This window comes from Arachis hypogaea, chromosome 13, assembly GCF_003086295.3.
Source record: "Arachis hypogaea cultivar Tifrunner chromosome 13, arahy.Tifrunner.gnm2.J5K5, whole genome shotgun sequence".
Taxonomy (NCBI): domain Eukaryota; kingdom Viridiplantae; phylum Streptophyta; class Magnoliopsida; order Fabales; family Fabaceae; genus Arachis; species Arachis hypogaea.
Window position 1 is genome coordinate 19,495,534 of NC_092048.1, and position 14,451 is coordinate 19,509,984.

The window sequence follows — 14,451 nt, forward strand, 5'->3', positions numbered from 1 at the left end:
CAAAACCAAATATATGAATTTATGATTCTTCAGAGGTACTTCCCATAATTTGAGCAACAAAAATAATATGTAAATATTAAAATTAGTCATAATATTTGTGTATAAATATGTATAATTTAAATTATTTTTAATATATATTTTATATTTTAATATATTATATTTAATAATTTATTTTAGTATTTTAATTTAATGTATACTTAACATAATTATTTGAATAAAATAGGTTTAGATATCGTGCACATGATAGGATAAAAATCTGAAAGTCGGGTTTATCAAAAGTTGGAATACAAAAATGAAATAGGATATTATCACACTTAAAAACCCATAAAGGCAGTAAAGGATCTACATGTGTCCTTAGATAATTTATAATAAACTATAGGAAAATTCTATGATGTCTAACATATATATATAGATGTTTAATTTGCCTAAAAATTAAGAGAAATAAAGGTGGATTTCATTCTTTATTTTTGTATAAAATAGTTGAAAAATTAGACACCATAAAACACACCAATATTATAATTATTGGTGTGGCTAAATTTATTGTGGCTTGTAGTTGCACTTTGAAAGAATTTTCTTAAATAGAGAAAGTATATTTTGATCCTTCAAAGATCAAGATTCCTTATAAATTACGGCTATTGAAATTTTGAATTGATGACTAGAATTTAACACATTTTAAAATTATATAATAATCAATATTTATATTTAAATATTTTAAAAACACTTGTATTGTGAAATTTTATTTTTGTCCTTCTCTCTTTCTTTTTTCTTTTTCCCACTCCATACAATCAGAATCAGTATCACCACTATTAAAAGTTTAAAACACCTTCCTTATTCATCGGCACTCCAATCCTCACTATATCACCGTTGCTAACTACCAACAACTCGTTATATATGAGAAATGCTTGAAGAACCATATTGTTGCTTTCAACGGCCACACTCTCAACGGCTACGGGAAAGTCATGCCAAGTTGCCAACACCCACTGCTATTGTCGACGATCTTGCACCATCTAGTGCTACCTGCTACTACCACCACCATTTTCACTGCCGTAAGCCAGAGGACTGGCTCATCTCCCCCGCTTTCGAGTTTCATTTACAAGATCACCACCACCTTCTCCCATGCCAAACCGAAGGCATAACTCAGTATTCGTAGCCGGTCTCTTTCTGTTTATTATTACCACCCTCAGTAGAATCTCACATGCTTCTTGTCCTTTCAGCGCTGGCATCGCAATGCCACTGTGGAGCACCGCGCCACCAATTTTTGCCGCCGCAGCTTAAGCATCTCCAACAAAGAATGCAGAAGAGAGATGATGAATTCGTGGTTTTGTGGTGAGGTTGGCGTTGATCATGGTGTTCTCAAAGTTTGGATGTATAACAACAAAAACAATCTTGGAAAAAAAAAACGAGAGCAATGGTGGTGCTGCCACTAATAGTATTCTTGGTGTTATTGATAGTAGTTGCAGAAGTATTATCATGGAAGAAATGATCGAGAAGGAGATTAAAAAAAAAACATTTTGTAAAATTATTTTATATATTTTTTATTTGGACCATTAACATCTAATATTGTGTTTGAATTAAGATATCTCCATGAAACTTAATTCTTTCCAAAAACAAAAAGTTTGTTCCCGTGAAACCCCTCTCTCCAAATTTCTAAAAAAGAATATGATATATTCTTATCAATAAAGCGTCCAAGCTTCAACATGGTCGTTATCGCTGCCACCACCGCTGCCTTCATCACTGTTGCCACCGTTGCTTTCGTCGTTGCTGTTACCACTAATGTCTTGTTATTTAATTTCGTTTCCTCTTTTCTTTTCCTCCTCGTCCTCTTTTATCATTATCATCATCATCATCATTCTGGTCGTCATCATTTTCTTCTCCTATAAATGTTCAAAACACTAAAGCACAAAAATTTTAATGCACAACACATAAATTTTGGTGCCCAGCACAATTTTTGGTGTACACAATTTTTTATGTACAGCACAACTTTTTGAAGGATTATATGCCCAAAACATTGACACCAAACCAACATTTACATTTGTAATTTGAAGGGATGACCGAAAATTAAGAAAAGCTGCTGAAGGCAGTGCTTTTGTTAAATCGTCAGCCATTTGAACATAGCCTGGAACATGACTGACCTTAACTATACTATACCTTTCGTCACATGACTGACCTTAACTATACTATACCCTTACAAAGTGCAGATCAGTTTCAAAACGCTTGGACTTTGAGTGAAGTATTGGATTAGCAGCCAATAACATAACACTCAAATTATCACAGTAAATCATTGGAGGTTCAAAAACAGCATGCTTGAGCTCACATAGGAGATTTTTCACCCAAATGAGCTCAGCTACAAGGTCTGCCATGGTCCGATACTAAGCCTTAGTGTTGGACCTTGCCACTACACTTCTTGGATGACCACAAAACCAGATTCTTGCCCAAGAACACACAAAAACCAGGGTGGACTTTCTATCGTCAGGGTCTCCACCCCAATCGGAGTCACTATATGCTGTAAGATCAAGTGTGCTATTCTTGTGTAAGTGTAATCCATAGCTCAAAGTACAACTAATATACCTCAAAATTCGCTTGATTAGCTGCCAGTAGGGGTGTTCATGGGCGAGGCCGGGTCCATTTTGACCTGACCTGAAAGTGATCCGAAATAATCCGGGTTAAACCGAATCGAACCGATATAAAATTAGTATATACAAATTTGTAAATTTTATATATTAAAATAATAAAATTTTATTTTAAAAATAAAATTTAACAAATGTTATATTATATTTATATCAAAATAAATTATTTTAAAACAAAAATAATACCATATAATATAAAAAATAGTAATTGAAATATAAAAGTATATGATATTACTAATTTCACTCTAAAATATATATTTTTATTGTAAAAAACTTCAAGCCGGGCAAGGTGACCAAAGCATAACCTAACCCAACTCGAAAATAATACCGGATAGAAATGGCAAATCCGAACTCGACAAAATATGCATCGGGTCCGTGCCAGGTTTCGAGCTGGGTTGGTCTTGAACACCCCTAGCTCTCAGTGAGTATCTAGAGGAGACTGCATAAATTGAGAGGCTTTGCTCACACAATAAGAGATCTTAGGCTTTGTACAGTCAAGTATCGAAGGCTGTCAACAACAGACCTATATAGCTTTGGATCTTCAAAAACGCTACCACCAAGAGCTGAGAATTTCATTGAAGAAGGCAGAGGGGTTTTATAAGAACTACATCCTTTCATCATTTCATGCCAACCTTGATCAATATATCAGTAGCATACTTTTCCTTACTTAACAATAACCCTCCATTTGCATCCTTTGTTACTTGAATGCCTAAGAAATAGTGCAAATCACCCATGTCCTTCAAAGAGTACCTGACACTCAGTTGTTTGATAACCTCAACCATCTCTCTTTCTAAGCTTCCAGTGATGATGATTTCATCAACATACACATACACAAATAATACTGAGCTTTTGCAAAATCTACTGAATATAGAAACATCAGACTTTGTGGAAGAAAAACCCAACTGCCTCAGAACTGTGGACAGCTTGCTGTACCAGGCCCTTGGAGCCTGCTTCAGGTCATACAACCTTTGGTTAGTTTACAAACCAAATTTGAGTCTCCAACCGAATAGCCTTGAGGTTGCTTCATATACACATCCTCAATAAGATCACCATGCAAAAATGTATTATTTACATCTAATTGCTTAATGCACCAAGAATTCGCTAATGCTACGGACAAGACCATGCGAATAGAGGTTGGTTTCACCACGAGGCTATAGGTCTCATTGAAATCAAAGCCATGCCTTTGAGAAAAACCCTGAGCCACCAACCATGCTTTATACTTCTGAAGAGTCCCATCAGAGTTACACTTGGCACGAAACACCCATTTACTCCCAATACCATCTCTCCTTGGTGGTAATGGCACTAGCTTCCAAGTGTGGTTCCTTTGTAAGGCATCAAATTCTGCATCCATGGCTACTTTCCATTGTGGTTGCAGCAAAGCTTCCTTAACAGTTCTAGGCTCAAGCACTGCATTAAGGCACCTTGGTTTGAAAATACCAGCCTTACTCCTGGTAATCATTGAATGAGTGTTAGTCTGCTGTGGTGTAAGATCCGAGAAAGGTAAGACCATTTCAAAGTCTGAAATTGGAACAATGATGGGTGTAGCTGATGGCACCAAGGGGGTGAGGGCTGGAGATGATTTGTTGACAGCAGTAGAGTGGGTTGTATTAAAATCATGAGCTAGGGATGGCTGAGACGAGGAATCAGAGAGTTTGTATGAGGTGGAGTAGGAAGTAAAGGGTGATTTGGTGGAACAAATTGTGACTGATTTGAAGCAGGTTGTGAGTGATGTGAGGATGGAATTGGAGCAGTAGAAATTGTTGGTACAGAAGGAGGTAGTATTGGAATTATTGGTATGATGGGAGTTGATTTGAGATGAGTCATAGACATATGATGATTCTTGTTCAAGAAGTCACCATTCTTGAAAGGAAAATGTGTTTCATTGAACACAACATTCCTAGTGATGATGATTTTTCCTTGTTGTGTCAAGCACGTATATCCCTTGTGAGCAGTGCCATAGCCAAGGAACACAAGGAGCAGATCGAAAGTCCAGCTTGTGCCTATTGTAAGGCTTCAAATGTGAAAAGCACAAGCACCCAAATACTCTTAGGCTCTCAAAGGAAGACTCCTTCCCAAGCAGTTTTTCAGTTCGAGAGACATGATGCAACACTGGAGTAGGAAAAGTATTGATTAATTGAATTGCAGTAGTAAAAGCTTGCTCCCAATATGTGATTGGCATGCCTGCACCTGACAGCAAAGTAAGCCCCATTTCCACTACATGGCGATGCTTCCTTTCAGCACAACCATTCTGCTGATGAACATATGGACATGAGAACCTATGAAGATTCCCTGAGCCTGGAAATCCTTAGAGAAACTGAGATATTCAGCTGCATTATCAGACTAAAACATTTTGATCTTGGCATTAAGCTGCGATTCAACCATTTGAGCTGAGATTTATTTTTAGTCAGATACAACCAAGTGAAATGAGAGTAAGCATCTATAAAATTCACAAAGTAATAGTTTCCATTCAGATCTGAGGTTGGTGCTGGACCCCATGTATTTGAATGGACAAGTTCTAAAGATGTAGTATATACAGTGTTGGATACAGGAAAAGGCAACTGATGAGACTTTTCTATACAAGTCGTACACACAGACTTGTTCTCATCAACTAAAATATTACAAGCTTTTAAAACTGAGGCAACAATAGCACGAGCTGCATGTCCCAATCTGGAATGCCAGAGAAGAAATTTATCATTTGCAGTCAAGGTAGTGTGATAGGCAACAACCTTTATTGAGCGTGTGAACTGTGAAGTTCTCAAACTTATACATTCCATTTGCTACTCTTCCATGTAGGACTAATTCACTAGTTTTCTGAGATTTGACATAACATTTGTCAGCACAAAATTCAAAGACTTTATTGTCACAGCAAAACTTGTACACACTTAGCAGATTCTTTGTTATCTCAATTACATGAAGTAACTTTTGCATAAAAATCTCTGAGTTCAAATCAGATTGAAAATACGCTTTACCAACAGCGGTGATATGCAAACCTGAGCCATTGCCAACGATAACTTGGTTGTTGCCTTCATAATTCTCTCCTTCCATCAAATTTTGAGGGTCTAGAATCATGTGGTGAGTTGCACCTGAGTCAGGATACCAACTTTGATCATAAACTGTTTGTGTAGCTATGGTGTTATCAATATTGGCTTGATTAGCTTGTAGTGCTTGTGGCACTTGTATTTGAGTCAAATTCTGTTGAGACCTGAAATTGGAACTAGAACTATTGTGAGCACTACTTCTTTCATCATAAGAATCATCATACCTATACCAGCACCTTAGAACAGTGTGTCCTAATTTTTCACACACTTGACACATAACCTTGGCTCCATTATTGAACCTGCCTGCTGATCTATTACGAAATCTTCTTTTTCCATTGCCATAGCCTATATAAAATCTACCTCCTCTACTAAATCTTGAACCACCTCCAGTGATTCAGTGAACCTTCCACGACGACTATCAAACTGTGCATCATATCCGCCAAACCTTGCATCATTTCCAAATCATGCCTCAGTTCCTTCAAAACTCGAGCTAGAGCCATACTAAAATTGATCATCCGACCTATTGAACCTGCCTCCTAATCTACCTCCTCTATAGCCACCTTGAGAACCTCCTCTAAAACCTCCTTTCATATTGTAATTATGTGAATTTGGAGCAGTATTAGCTAAGATAGGTGACTTTGACCTTCGAAACCTCTCTAACATGCTTTCATGTGCAAGAAGCCATGCCTCTAACTCTCCAACAGATATACTTGTGAATCTGGCAACTACAGAAGTGATTAATGGAGCATACTCTTCTGTTAAGCCATGAAGAATTGCATTAATATAATCTGTTTCTCTCATTGGTTCACCTACCGATGCTAATGCATCTATCATTTCCTTCAACGCTAAGACATATTCATTTACTGAACCTCCAATTCGAATGCTACTCAATTTACTCTTTAGTTGCATATTAAGCTCTAATTTGAGATGCAAAGTGATCTTCTAACCTTTTCCAAATCTGATAAGTGTATACACACCATACCATCCTCGTGGTGAACGGTTTTGTCATTGAGGCCAACAGCCACAACTTGAGCAACGCATCTTGTCTCTTCCATTGAAGAACTCTGGATTTGCCACTCCCAATGCATCAGAATGGTCTGGTATACCTTCTCCTGTTATGTGACTCAAGATCATGCCCTTCGATTGTTGACTTTGCTTGATCTTTCCATTGAAGGAAATTGTCCTCATTGTGCTTCATAGAGATCAGAGAAGACGTGAAATTAGGTGTTGAGCTCGTTTGAGCTCTAGGAACTTCGATTGGTATGTTTGCTGCCATGATTGATCAGAACTTAGAGCTCTGATACCATGAAAGGTATCAGGCAATGAAGAAGTTGGGGGAAGAAGAATATAGAGGATGAAGAACAATCGAAATGAAGAGAGAGCTGAGAGAGAATTGAGAGCTATGAAAACTCTTATTAAGAGTTACAAATGATTAGTTGGTTACAGCGGGTTCCTTACAACATATTTATAGTAAGTTAGACTACTAGCTGTCATAACAAACTCTTAACTAACTTCCCTAACCAATCACTCTTAACGATATTCTAGAACTTACTACATTCTGCTATCACCCCTAACATTTTATAAGTGTTTTGATTTACTAAATAGAATGTGACAAGTACCTCTATGCCATGCTTGAGAATTATGTTATCACTCAGCTATCGGCTACAGTTTTCTCAAAGAAGTTGATGCCCGATTTGAAGATATTTAAAACTGATGACATGAAAGGCATAAGATATTGAAGCTTATGGGATTCTAACTTTTGACTAATTTGTAAATCCCGGGGTTTTTTGGAGCTTAATATTACTCAGCTAGAATACTTGCCAAATCCCACTACTCGAAGATTAAGATCAATGATTTGCTATACAGACTTTTGTTTTTTCATTCGAGGTATTACATTGTACACAAGCTATTCAGTCGGACTATGGGTGCTGTAAAATCTGGAAAAGGGGTCGTAACAACTGCTAAGCAAGAAACTTCAAGGTCCTCCAATATTGCTTCTCACTCAACTATATGAATTATTACTATAGCTCCCTTAATTACTTCTCATATGTGTAAAATGCCTCTTAAGATTTCCATAAATTAGTTCAAATAGAGAGATGCCTAAGTTTCTATAGAAGTAATCTTAACCATAACTTAAACGACAACTTTTAATTTGAAGCATGAAAGTAGCAAATATTGGACAACTTACCCCAAGTCACACATACGAGTTGATACAGTATATTAGGTGTTCTTGAAAGATTAAGACCTATTGCAAAAGAATACTACATATCCATCCACCAAAATTTGAATCTAAGCACTTTACTATTAGGGTTCCTCTAAATAAAACTGCCCTGTCCTGCCCTGCCCTGCCCTGCCCAGCCCAGCTTCAGAGAAGAGACATTCAAATGATACAGATTGTGTTGAAATGATCCGAACACAGTTCAGTCAATCAAGTCATTGAACTCATATAATGTGTGACAATTTTTCAATTAACAAATAAACAGCAATGTAACTTCCTCAATATAAATATATGATCCTTGATAGTTCAAATCGCATTGTGTTCAATATTCACAACCGGCCATAATTTGTTATCAATTCTTTACAGCAGCAAGCAGACAATACACTCATTGAATAATCATCATTTTATTCTAGTCTGTTGTTTCTAATACTGAAAACAGATTCCTTATTGAATTGTAACAGTAACGTAAGATCATACACATTACTCTTCTGAATCTGGCTCTAGCGAGGAATCAGTACAGGAATGGATATCCATACAAACAAAAGAAAACAAGTTCTGAGCACTACTCAGATCAATCTCTCCAGGCCTGGTTCCAATATTCAGCCTACCTTTTTTTCCTTCCCATACATTCACTATCTATGATTCTACCGAACCACGCAATGTCCACTCTCTCTGTTCCCTCCCACCATACCAGCTCATGATTCTATTATGCACACTAGGACTTGAGTCCCCTGGACACAGTTCTTCCGATCCTCCTAATTTAGTTACTCACTGAACTTCCTTCTAGAACATACAATGCAAACCCATGGGTTCATATCAACTTAGTATAAGAAAGACCTCCATCTTGCTCTTTAAAAGAAAAAAAAATAACATTATTCATATAATCCAGAACATAAGCTCATGACTCATACAGAACAAGAGCTTTACATGCATTTCATAAACCAATCAGGACCAGGACAATAGGTTCAAGTTTATAAGTTTTCCCTATAATATTATCAAGTATGATGCACAGTCCATTCAAAAACTGCTACAGAAACTGAAATAGGAAATAATAAAGCAAATCAACAACATGATTAGTTTATTCTTTTTTTTATAAGCAATCAACACCAAATCTCCATCTTATAACTACAAAAGGAATTTATCAAAGTGAATGCATAAAAATAATCTTAACCAACTGTCCACATTTTTGTTTCATAACTCAATTGCACAAAGATGTGGTAGTTAAAAGTAGTTACTCATTAGCTACTGTGTTATGATAGTCGATAGAGCTTAGAACTAGTTATAGTTAGTTGTTTATGTAACTCATCTAGAGAGTATATAAACAATGTACACCACAGAATTCGGAGAGCTGGATTGTTCATTTCTGCAATAACACACTACTCCAGAATCTCAAGCTCTTTTCTTCTTCCTCAAGTTTCCTCTCCCTTCATGGAGAGTAACACCATTGTAAAGAAATGTAGACTAAGATCTCATAAGATTTTACCTATCCTACTTCTACCTCCTCACTAATAACTATAACACTTGCATCAGATCCCACAAATCACAAGAAAACCAAGACCCTATTTCAAAATACAGAACCATTGTGTTAGAAGGCCCTAAATTCACAAGCTAATTACCCTAAAAATCTGAACAATATTTGATTCAAATCACTAGAATTGATTAATTGAACCCCATGCATAATTTACAGTACAACATCAACACCTACAATTATAGATATAAATTCAGAAAGACATGTACAAAAACACATGAAACCAAATATACAAAATTTGAAGGAAAAAATAATGAAAAATTAAGCATTAATCAAGAAGATTTACTAGTTCTCATAACAATACTTGTCATTCTCATTCCAATCAAGGTAACATTACTGGAACTAACAAACCTCGATTTCCTGAACAGACCAACGACCTCCCTCACCTCATCGTCCCCGCACTCCGCGACAGCGACAACACACGAACCGCCGGACCTGACAGTGCGCTCCATCTCCGCCGCGAACCTCGCCGGGAACAGCGCCTCATCAAGCCTTGCGGAGAACGCGAGGTCGAACGCACCGTCGAAGAAAGGCAGGTTGTGCGGATCAGCGCGCTGGACGAGCGGCGGCGAATCGACGAGCTCCACACCGGTGACGTCCTCGACGCCGGAACCGGAGAGTGCGGCGACCTCGTGGCCGGCGCCGGCTGAGACGCAGAGAACCTTGGAGTGGTTGGCGAGGATGCCAAGGCGGCGAAGCGGGAGGAAGACGGCGGAGGAGAAGGACTGGACCTTGGAGTTCCAGTCACGCGTGGACCAGAGGCGCTGGTTCTTCTTATGGAGCGGCGCGTGGATGCGCGTGGTAAAATCGCAGGTTGATTTGGGGAACCGAAGGTGGGGTTTGAGTGGGGCGTCGGAAGGGACACACGTGTCGGGGGTTTGGAGGAAGAGAAGTATGAGAGTGGTGGATGCTATTGCTATGGCCACGAACGATAGCCTCTTCAGGAACCTCTCTATTTCTCTATCCATCACTCTTTCTTTTATTTCTTTGAAAAACAAAAAGAAAAAGAAAATTAATATGTGCTTCTTTTCTTCTTCTTTACTTGTGAAGGCTGAAAATTCATGAATTCTTTGCTGCTTTCTGCGTCTGCGATGTGGTTCTGATCTGGTGCTGATCTGTGTTTCTCTGGCATTTTTGTGCACTCTTCTGGTAAGTGAAGGAGCTTGTCTAGTATGGATCCTTTTCAAAATGGTGCTTCATGCGCATTGCTATTAGGGTAAGGATTCATTGAAGGTCACTAATTAAATCTATTAAAAAATAACGTTAATTATTCTATTAGTCTTATAATTTTGGTAAATTTTTAATTTAGTTTTTATATTTTTATTTTTAATTAAACTTTTAAAATTTTTTTTAATTGGTCTCTACTATAACAAAAATATTTGATATAACAAAATATTTCGTTCTTAAATTAAAGATACTTTAATATTTTTGAATTTCTACTTGTCTATTTTTTTTTTTTGTTTTTATAAAGATAAAATTAACCCTCTCACTTATCTAAAAGTGATAATGGGGTAGGATAGGATTTAAACCTAACTCTAGTCCTATCTGCAGGTTAAATTTGTTATTAAAATTTAACTCTATCCTATTTGCGGATTAAAAACAACCTAACCCTAACCCTATATGTGGTCAACATGTAGGTATTCGATTTTATCCGCGAATTTTTTTACAAATATGCAATATTATTATATAACCGAATGAGCATGCAAATTAAAAATTCAATACAAACAACATAATCATCTCAGCACAATGGTCCCATAAATAATATAATTATCAAATGTTCAATTCTATATAAAAGTCTTTACTTAAAGTAATAATATAAATACAAATAAGATATTGTGATATAATGTATTTATATATTACTATAATAGAAATGGTTTTTATATAAATAAAAATGTTAAATTATTAACTTATGATCTTGGCTCAATGATTAAAAAATTTTGTACTAAGAGGTCCTTGGTTCAACACCTACTTATAACATATTTTTATAACATATAGGGTGTGGATGATCGAATTGACAACCCTATCCGACCAGATTAGATAAGATTGGATACCTGCATGTAAGATATATGCTGTCATCCCGACACTTGTCATCCTCTTTTTGTCTGTTTCATCTGCTCTCACATCTCCCTCTCCCACACTAGTGCTATACATGCAAACTAGAGAATATCTCACCGTAGTTGGTAATATGATACAGTCAACTTTTATGCTAATCTATAAGGTTAGTATTTGAGTTATCTTAGTTGTTTGTCTAATAAATTTTACTTTTTTCAGTATTTATTTCTTCAAAATTTTGGTTCTTCTATTTCCATGCATTCTATTTCTTGAACTCTTGTCTATGTTGTACTTCTAATCCATAATATATTTTTTCTTTCATTATTAACTTGAAAAAAGAGGTGCTATTAAGGAGAGAACTTGTGACCACAATAAAAATTGAATGTTTGCAGTTGAAATTCTTCATAATAACAATATACTTAGATATAGATAATTATTTCAATCTATTTACTGTACAAAAAAATACTAGTGTCGTTAGTGAAGAGCAGCATAGTCTTGGTAGATATCACCTTGGGTCGAATTAGATGAGGCAGATAGGCAGAGGTTGAACAAATGATGGAAGAAAAAAGGTGACAAGATGAGTAATTTTTAAGAATAAACTGTTACTTGTAGAGAATCTTATGCAGACTCATATACATATCATGCAGCAACACACAGCAGATTATAACTTAAGTAGATTAGTTATTGAGTTTGTTACTATTATTTCCATCTGGAAGTAATTAGTTAGAATTGAATTAGCACTATATAAGCTTGTTGCCATAGCGATAGTTAGTTGAGTTCCTTCACTGCAGATAGAGTATATGCCAATTCCATTTCTTCTCTCAATTCTCTCTGTTAGCGTGTGTTCTCTCTGCTTCGCTCACCTTCTTTCACATGATGCGGTGAATGTGAAAATCGAAGAATGCACCAAGAGATTGAATTGAAGAAGGGGCTTAATCATTCAGACTTGATAATCATAAACGCAAGTTCTGAATCGCTAGTTAGCGTGTAGTGATAGAACCAGTTCGCAGAATCGCACAACTAGAGGCACTGTAAGAACCGGAGTTTTCACGAATAAAAATCATTTAAATGCCCAAATTAAATTCTGGAAAGTTGGGATGAGAATTTGGGAATTTAAATATGATTTTTTGACTCAGTAGGTCCTTCCGAGTCAGAAAATGTGTTTTCTGTGAAAAATCGTAAAAAACCACGAACCGACAGTTGAACCGATTGAACAGGTACAAGTCTGCCCGGTACCGCACGAGAACAAGTGGAAAGAGTCCACAACCATAGAAAAACATTAGAAATAGAAAATCGGACGTTAATTTTAAAGGTTTGACCCGAAGTTGGGCCAAATGGACTAAAAAAACGCTAATGAGTTGGACTGAGCCCAAGTTGGGCCCAAGCCCCACATATAAATGGGTTCATTAAGTGAACCCACCAGCCATAACTCTCTCAAAACACAACACTCACGCAGCTGCTAAGGAGGAGAAAAGAACCTCCATTTTCACTATTTACACCTCTCTTTTTTTCGCGATATCTTGAGCTACAGAGCTCCGATCGCCGCACCGTTTGCGGCTACGCGTTTCTTGTGAAGAGAACTACAAAATCCATATAAGAAACTGGTAAGTAAAGTTCGAAATCTTCCCAGTTTCTCTCCTCAAAATTTCAGGTATTTAGGGTTTTTGATTAAGTGAGTTTTTGTGATTTTGGATGTTTAGGTTTGCTCTAATCCTTACTTAGCATTGGATTTTGGCTATCAAATCTATTGAAAGAGGTAAGAGACATTAAAACCTTATGATATTATGTTTAAATGGAATCCTAGGTTGATTTGTGGTGGTTTATGCATATATAGTTTGATTATTGTGAGTTTGGAGCTTGTTGATGATTATTGGAAGCTTGGATTGTGTTGGAGAGCTTGTTGGTGACCTTGTGGTGCTCATTGTGAGTTAAGGACATATTGGAAATCAACCAAGGTATGGTTTCGGTTTTCTCTATGTAGTATATAATATTTATGGACACTTAGGCTAGTGACCTATAGGATAGGTTTGAATTATAATGGTTGATGAGTTGTGAATATTGATGTATGATGAATTATTGTGATTTGATGATGATATGGTGATGATGACTGATTGTGTGAATTTGAAAAGTGAAATGTGATAATTTGTGTAATGTTGGAATTGATGAAATGATGATATGGTTGGAAAATGAGAAAAGGGATTGATTAAAATGTGATATATGTGATATGTTGATGTTGAAGTTGAGGATGATGAAATATAAGGGAAAATGTGGTAAACTTGGTATGATATGACCTAGAGGATTAATTTGGGTGAGAAATGGAGTTTGGAATGGGTTGGTTTGGTTTTGGTTGTGTGCTTACAAAGAAATTATGGAAATTGTGATTTTGGTAAAAGTAGATTTTTGGTGAACTTTGTTCTATCATAACTTTTGCCTCGGTTTTCAAAATCTGATGAAATTTATCTAGAATTAAAGATCTTTGAAAATCCTTTAAATCGATATATATTTTGTGAAATTTAGAATTTTGTAGAGGGAGTTATGATCATTCAAAGTTGGTGTTGAAAATCTGAAATTCTGCAACATTGCAAAATTTCAGGATTTTTGATATGTGCGCACGCACAACCCTGGAAAAATCTCATTTTGTGCGGACGCACAGACTTGTGCATACGCACAGGTAGGTAAAGGCTTACTGCTTGCAGTGTTAGCACAGCTTGTGCGCGTGCACATCAATGAAGAATTGCAACCTGTGCAGACGCACAGCCCTGTGCGCACGCACAAGTCGAAAGGGTCGTCTGTTGGGAGCGCTAGCACACCTTGTGTGAGTGAACAGACCTTACAAGTTTTTATACCTGTGCGTACGCACACTCCTATGCGTACGCACACTTTCATAATTTCCTGGGCGTGCGCACGCACACGCCATGTTTCTCAAATTTTCCTTTATTTTCAACTATTCTATCTTCCCAACAAGGTTGTAAGCTTCTATACACCATT

The 14,451-nt window shown here is 36.7% G+C and overlaps 1 protein-coding gene across 4 annotated transcripts; it reads right to left on the reverse strand.

The window, feature by feature from the left end:
* Window positions 1-1,509: 1,509 nt before the first annotated feature.
* On the reverse strand, window positions 1,510-10,654 carry LOC112737579 (uncharacterized). Of its 4 annotated transcripts, none has more exons than XR_011869423.1 (3): window positions 9,763-10,599; window positions 3,151-8,732; window positions 1,510-2,637 (listed from the first exon to the last, which is right to left on the reverse strand). XR_011869423.1 is itself a non-coding variant. In XM_072211382.1 (3 exons), the coding sequence occupies exons 1-3, from the start codon at window positions 10,377-10,379 to the stop codon at window positions 1,862-1,864; spliced, it is 717 nt and encodes a 238-aa protein (XP_072067483.1). In that variant the 5' UTR covers window positions 10,380-10,600; the 3' UTR covers window positions 1,510-1,861. The 4 variants fall into 4 exon arrangements, 3 of the variants coding, with proteins under 3 accessions (XP_072067483.1, XP_025643324.1, XP_029147316.1); XM_072211382.1 differs by lacking the exon at window positions 3,151-8,732 and having other exon boundaries at window positions 1,510-1,892; window positions 2,569-2,637; window positions 9,763-10,600; XM_025787539.3 differs by lacking the exon at window positions 3,151-8,732 and having other exon boundaries at window positions 9,763-10,600.
* Window positions 10,655-14,451: the final 3,797 nt, after the last annotated feature.